This window comes from Meleagris gallopavo, chromosome 21 (genome assembly GCF_000146605.3).
Source record: "Meleagris gallopavo isolate NT-WF06-2002-E0010 breed Aviagen turkey brand Nicholas breeding stock chromosome 21, Turkey_5.1, whole genome shotgun sequence".
Lineage (NCBI taxonomy): Eukaryota > Metazoa > Chordata > Aves > Galliformes > Phasianidae > Meleagris > Meleagris gallopavo.
Genome location: NC_015031.2, coordinates 1,556,791 through 1,563,966, shown reverse-complemented (window position 1 = coordinate 1,563,966; position 7,176 = coordinate 1,556,791). Strand labels below are relative to the sequence as shown.

The following is a 7,176-nucleotide window of genomic DNA, read 5'->3' as shown; positions in this document are numbered from 1 at the left end:
TCTGTGTGTCCCCGCGCCTCCCCGCCCGCTGCTGGGTTCTCGTGGCTCCCAGCCTGGAGCCCTGCCGTGTACCCCTCCGTCCATCCTCTCCATCAATCAAGCAGAAATGCCTGCAGAACTTCCATCTGAAACCTGGAGAGAGCCTTTTAGACAGAGCCGTGCTTAGGGGGCCTCACAGCCCTTCCCAGTGCCACCCTGCATGGGGATGTGACTGCTGTCTGTGGAGACATGGCCACCGCCCATGGGGATGTGACCACTGTATGGAGATGCAGCCACCATCCATGCAGACATGACCTCCATCCATGCAGACATGTCCTCCATCCGTGCAGACATGACCGCCATCCATGCAGACATGACCGCCATCCATGCAGACATGACCTCCATCCATGCAGACATGTCCTCCATCCATGCAGACATGACCGCTATCCATGCAGACATGACCGCCATCCATGCAGACATGACCTCCATCCATGCAGACATGACCGCTATCCATGCAGACATGACCTCCATCCATGCAGACATGACCGCTATCCATGCAGACATGACCTCCATCCATGCAGACATGACCGCTATCCATGCAGACATGACCGCCATCCATGCAGGCATGACCGCCATCCATGCAGACATGACCGTTATCCATGGAGCTGTGGTCACCACCCACAGAGCCGTGGCTCCCATGCAGCTGTTGCCTGACACTGTGCCCATCCTGCTGCTGATCCCTGGGCCTGCAGCTTTCACTCTGCAATGGGAACCCTCCTGGCCCTGTGCTGGCACTGGTGGGCAGTGACACCAGTGGTGCTGGACCTGAAAGCCCCCATTGTGCCATGTTCTGTTTATCGGGCAGTGCCTGCAGACAACGGCCATGTATTCCTCCGTTCGGATAATGGCACATTCATCCTCCCAGCTCGGTCACTGGGGATAGCGTTGGAGCAAATAAGGCATTGAAGGCGGCATCCCCTGTGGTATTTCAGCTCAGAGCTGTTCAGAAATAGTCATCAGGGCCCACTAAGGCTGCCCATTATGATGGGCCCAGGTCTGCAGCCTGGCTCTGGGGGAGCACCGTGTGCATGGAAAGCTGTTTTTGTGCATGCATCCATGGGCCTCGTAGAAATGAGTGCCTCCTCACCTGATGCTCCTCCAGCAGTGCACACAAATACAGCAGGCCCTCAACTGGCCCTAATGTCACCGCTCTCCTGTTCATGGGGGCTGTGTGTTTGCCCCAGATTGAGCGAGTGCTGATTTATTCCTGTCAGTGCACCCCAGCAATGAGTACTTTTCACAATGCAGGCAATGTTCTTTCCCATCACAGGTCAGGATGCGATATCCATCACGCTGTAAATTCTTCAGAGTGGCCATAATATATATCTGCAGTGTATCTCTCTGCAGCTCTCCTGGTGCACCATCCCAGCAGGGGAACTTACAGAGACCCAGAGGATGTGGGTCTGTTCTGCAGATGTCCCTGAAAAACCCAATAACCCTCATTCCACCCACAGCATTAAAATAGCTCTGGAGCACTCGAATGTGCCACTTTGTTAATTCCCGTGGCCTGGAAGACAAGTTCTTCTCCTTGCGTTCTCTTCCCTTCCCTGGTATGTACTGCAAATGCCTTCTGACACTGAGGGAAAGCAGTAAATCCTCTCTGACTCGGATACTCACTTTAGGCTGCTCCAAAAAGTTATCCTGAGCTCAGCCCTGCTGAAGGATGGTGGCATTTGTGAATTGAGGCTGGCTGTGAGCAGCTGGGTCAGGGCCTGTGATGGACGTGCGATGCCCAGTGGAGGCAGAAAGGCAACAGGGAGACAGAGCATGGGATCAGAGGGATGGGGAAGAGGGGGGGTGCCTGGGATGGAGGTGGGTGGAAGATGGAGGTACAGGTGGAGGTGAGGATGGAGAGGGAGGATGGAGCAGGAGGATGGAAAATGGAGGTGGACGAAGGAGGTGGAGGGTGGATGGAGCATGGAGGTGGAGGACGATGGGGACCCAAGGGGGCACAGTGTGTAGGAGCAGCCCCAGACCCTGCGGGGGTGCAGGGACCCAGCTGGCACACCAGCTCCCCGCAGAGCATTAATAATTAAGCAGGCACACGGGGCTCGGATGTCAGCTCTTATTTAAGGATCCGATATAAATACTGCCCAGACAGCGCTTATGGAGCACCTAAAAAAAGCCCTGCCTGTCTCAGTCCCTCCAGAAGCACCCTGAGCTCTGCAGGGCCGGTGGGCAGCACCAGGCAGGGTGGACACCAGGTCCTTCAGTCCCCAGGGCACTGCCTGAGAGGTGACAGCACATGGGGACGATCCCCACAGCACCCGCCTGTGCCTCAGTTTCCCTTTGTCATGTAGACCTGCTTTTGTCCTGCCAGGAAGCGTTGCCATCACCGATGCAGGGCTGCAGTCTGTTCTGGCAGTGTGTCCCCAGGGCCCCACCATCCCCCTGCTCACACACACCTGGGGACACCTCTCCTGCAGCACTGCAGATGTCCCCATGCAGGGGGGTGTGAAGGTCCTGTGGGGGTCCCAGAGCTGCCCCATCCCTACTGGGGGACAAGGCCAGGGTGACGCACGGAACAGAGAGACGGACAGGACCCAGGGTGTAGTTGGACCCCCATCACTCCCACAGCATCACTCCATAGGCAGCGCCCCATCCTCGCCCCCCCTGGCCCCTCCATACTGTGGGTTGGGGAAAGATGGGTCTGTCACATCCGTCCCCATCACAGGCTGCAGGCGAGCTGCTTGCTGCAGTCTGGCTGTGCGGCTCTGCAGCGTGACTCAGCACTGCCTCGCCCCGCACCCAGCCCCCCCGGCCCTACACCCCTCATTGGGGGCACACACACACCCCATTTTGGTGGTACCCTCCCCACTGCCTGCCCTACACCCAGGGCCAGTCCCTGCCCCACATACCCCCCCAAGAGCTGCACTGCTCCCCTTGCTACAGCTCTCAGCCTCTTGCAGGCTTTAGGAGAAAGGATTTTTTACATTTTTTTTTTTTTTTCCTACCGGGGAGGATGGGAGTGAATGATGCTGGGAGCACATGGGAAAATCTGGGGATTTTTAAAGCATCGTGGGGTTGGTTGCCCGTTTTGGTGTCTGGTGGGCACAATGTGTTTCCCCTCTTTCTGTAACCCTGCAAAGGGGGGGAAGGAAGGCTATAAAAAAGCAGCCAGCCCCCAGGAAAGGGGCTGAGTCTGTCCCCTTGTCCCCATGTCCCCATGCACAGAGCCTCATTGCAGGACAGGAGCTGTGCAGCGGGCCGTGACAGCCGCACGTGGCACGTCCCCACCCCGGGAACAAAGCACAATGCAGAGAGGAGAGCGCCCGGCCTGACCCTGACAGCAGCTGTCACCCGCAGGGAGAGCCTGGCGGGTGTCCCTGGTGAAGGTGACAAAAGGGGACAGCCCGCTGGGGACAAGGACAGCGGCTCGGAGGGGCTGATCCTGCGCAGGAGGAGCGGGGCATGCAGCCAGCCCCAAAGCTGAGCCAAAATAGGGGTCCCCGTGTGGGGTCAGGAGGGGAACGTGGGACTGGGAAGGTTGCTGCCGTGCCTCTCCCCAAGGGAAGGCAATGATGGTGTGGGCTGTAGGACGGCTGCGAGCCGGATTTTGCCGGCGCTCGGCAGCCCACGTGGGACTGCTCTGCCATGGGGGAGAGAAAAAATAAAACAACTGCAAGAGAAGGGATGATGGATGAGATCTGCAAACGTGGGAGGGAGTCCTTGAGGTGGCGGGGAGGGGGAGCAGCACCGACCTCGTGCAGCCCCCCACCAAGCGCAGGGGTGCAGCCGCCCCGCAGCCCCCCCTTGGCCGCTCTGCCTTCAGCAGCGTGCTAATTGCACCAGTGACTTTGCAGTTCCCAAAATAGCAGCTGGCTGCGCCGGGCTGACGTCACTGTGAGACGTGGGGAAGGAGGACGGCACGGGCGGGGGGCCCGGCAAGGATCACGGTGATGCCTGCATCCCGCACCCACCCCACATCAGCAGTGCGATGCTGTGGTACAGCCATTGCTGGGGAAACAGGCAGGCGGTGTGATAGGGGCATGGAGAGCAGCCCAAGGTGACCCAGGGGGTGCTGGGCGCAGGGATGCTCGCTGGGTCCCACTGTGACTCATCCAAGCTCCTCTGGTTACAGGTGCACGGATTGCCTTAGGGGGGCATGGGAGCACCCTGGTGCCGTGCATCCACCTCCCTCTGTGAGGGCAGTGCATCTTCCACTTCATGCAGCATCCAGAGTGGCCTTGTGCTGGTCCCCAGTCAGACCCCTGTCCCTCCCAGCACCACCCTGAGCAGTGATCCCAATAGCAGCCCCACTCAGTATCCCTGCTTTGGCTCCCCATCGCTGCCCTGGGCCCCCATCCCTGCCCTGGGTCCCCATCCCCACCCCAGGGGGCTCCCAGCCTCGTGCAGCTCTCGAGGTGCCCCCATTCCCAGCAAGGAATTATTCTGGAACGTGACAAAATAATTAAAGCCTCCTCCATTTCCCCTTGCTCATTTGTGCTCCTTCAGCTTGGATTAATGGGTCTCCTCTCCCCAGCGCAGACTCATTCCTTATTCCTAATAGGCCATAAATCCAAGCCCCAAAATAACCCCAGCTTTTTGCCGGGGCCTCGTGAAAAATTCATTCTCTTCCCCCACTGGCCTCCGTGCTGTCCCCTCTCCGGGGATGGAAGGAGGAACCAATCGATGGCATCGACCCATGCAGAGCCACAGCTGCTGCGGGCGGGGGGAAAGCAGCTGATGCAGCAGGAAGGGAGGAAGGAGCCCTCTGTCCCTATAGATGCTGCTGGGGGACAAACCCTGTGGCCGTCCCCCAGCTGGTGTGGCTGCATCCCTCCTGCTGTCACCCAGCTGTCCTGCATGGGGATGGAGACAGGAGGGAGGGGATCAGGCATCGTGCTGCTGGGGGAACGCTTCTATGCCTCAGTTTCCCCACTGCACTGAGAGCAGCGTGCTCTGCAGCAGGGCACATTGCTGTAGTTAACATGTCACAGCGACTCCGATGCAGAAAACACTTCTGGTCTGGGGATGCAGCCTCCCTGCCCACCTCCACCCCTGCAGAAGGTCCCTTCTGCTCCTCTGCCCTCAGTGAGCAGCGCTGCTGAATTTACGGCTGTCAGCACTGCAGCTGCACACCAGCAATCCGCCCACTCCAGCAGCAAACCCGCAGCCTGCAGGGCTGCCAAAGAGCCGGGAGCAGAGCCAGAGCCAACCCTGCTCCCTACTGCCAGAAGGATCCGAGCAGGGTGTAAATCAGCACTGCTCCGGGCATGGATTTGCTCTCCCTGAGCCCTAGAGGGAGGGATGCAGAGGCGCGCGCTTGAAAAGGGGTTGTATTTATTCACAAAACAACACCCCCAAAAAACATGTATGAAACCTATTATTAACAAAAGAATTGTACAAACATAGAAACGGGAGGAGGGAGATCTTGGGACCCTCGGTGTGAAGCAAACCCCACCTGGCCAACGCACCCCTTGAGCAGACCTGAAGGGGTGGTTCTGCTGCTCAGGTGGAAACAGCGCTCCATCACAGAACATTGCAGAGCAGAGCAGCCCGTTGCAGAACAGAGCACCTCGCGCTGCAGAGGAGCCATGCATGCACTCCCATGTGCTCTGCAGGGACAAAGAAGCTTTGCTGCAAAGAGCTGCTGGGTGCAGGGTGTGGGTGGTGGGGATATGGGGGCTGCAAGGGCCCCATCTTGCCCTGCTCCCCAACTTTGTGTGGCTGCGCTTGCAGGAGAAGCAGGAGCAGAGGAGACAACGTGGGCATGTTGGGAATTAATGGGAACTGCAGGACTGGGCTGCAAGCAGCGGGGATGGAAACCCCGTATTTGTTCCTCATTGCTCATACTTGGATTAAGGGGGTTTTGCAAAGCAAATTGTAGGAGGGCAGCAACACACCGCAGAGCAGCTGGAATGTTCTGGTTTGGTTTCAGCCCTGTTTTACATTTCCCAGGTATAATCTAAAGTCAATTTCACAGCAGAAAATCCATTTTTCTTCCCTCATCTCTTAAATGAAATAGCTGAAACCAACTGGATTTCACACACACACACACGCACACAAAAGGTTACTTCATTTTTCTCTCCAACAAGCATTCTGGGGGAAAAGCTTCAGCAGGGTTTTGGGAGCCAAAGGACACCTGGCCCCAGTGCATGGGGCAGCTCCGGGGGAGGGGAGGGGGACACTACTGCTGCCTGGGCCCAGCTGTGTCACTGTGGGTTGCACTGGAGCACAAGTAGTGCTCCCAAGGGCTGTGCCCAGCAGTGCACATGGTGTAGATTCTCTGGTGCCTCGTATGGTGCTGGGCTCATTAGGTTTCCTCCTGTAGAAGCCTCTCCCTCCCCCTTCTGCCTATTTTATAGGAACTAATGGGAACGCCTCAGCTCGGAGACCTCTACCCTGTCGCCTAATTTGGGTGAAGTCAGCCAGCAGATTCACAGGATGGAGAGGCACGCTTCCAAGCAAGAAGCACACAACATCTCATCTGAGCGTGCTTGTCAATGGTTCAATACATCTGCTTTAAACCTTCACTGTTCTCCTGCCGCATTCCGAGTCCCACATCCCTCCTGTCCCACTTCCCACCCCCCTCTCCGTGTGCCCCCCATCCCTCTTCCCCCCCATCCTCGTACCCAGGATGGTCCCTGCGGGTGGGTGGTCATAGGAGGCTGCAGACCACGCTGGCATCCTCCGAGTGGTCACAGTTGTGGACGTCCCAGCGGATGTGGGAGCAGCGCAGCAGGGAGGGCTCGCTGCCCTTGCACTTAAGGTTGTCGAGGAAGATGTAACCGGTGCCGGGGCCGTAGCGTGCTTCCCCCCACGCTGCCACAGCGTGCCCACAGCCCAGCTGCCTGCACACCACCTTGGCATCCCTCAGGTCCCAGGCGTCGTCGCACACCGTGCCCCACTGGGACAGGTAGAACATCTCCACGCGGCCCTCGCACCGATGGCTGCCGTTCACCAGGCGCAAGAACCCTGTGGTGGGAGATTGGGATGGGGTGAAGGAGAATGGGCTCATCCCAGCCAACCTGGGCCAGGGCGAGCCTCGCTTCTCCCAGCTGCATCCAAACCACCTCTGTGCCAGTGCCCGTAGGATGCTCACCATCCCCCAGATGGGTCGGGGCTGACGTGGTGGTGGCAATGGTGGCTTCTTGGAAGTGGTCTCCTGAGTCGTCAGCACCTGGTGCAGCATGG

General features: G+C 58.4%; 1 protein-coding gene across 1 annotated transcript in view; it reads right to left on the bottom strand.

Annotated features, from left to right (window-relative positions):
* Window positions 1-7,176, bottom strand: part of SSC4D (scavenger receptor cysteine rich family member with 4 domains) — a 14,673-nt gene that overhangs the window by 2,959 nt on the left and 4,538 nt on the right. The window contains exons 2-3 of the mRNA XM_031556483.1: window positions 7,085-7,162; window positions 6,644-6,957 (exon numbers count right to left, since the gene is read on the bottom strand). Of these exons, the coding sequence (XP_031412343.1) occupies window positions 6,644-6,957; window positions 7,085-7,162 (392 nt within the window). The remainder of the gene's footprint in view (window positions 1-6,643; window positions 6,958-7,084; window positions 7,163-7,176) is intronic.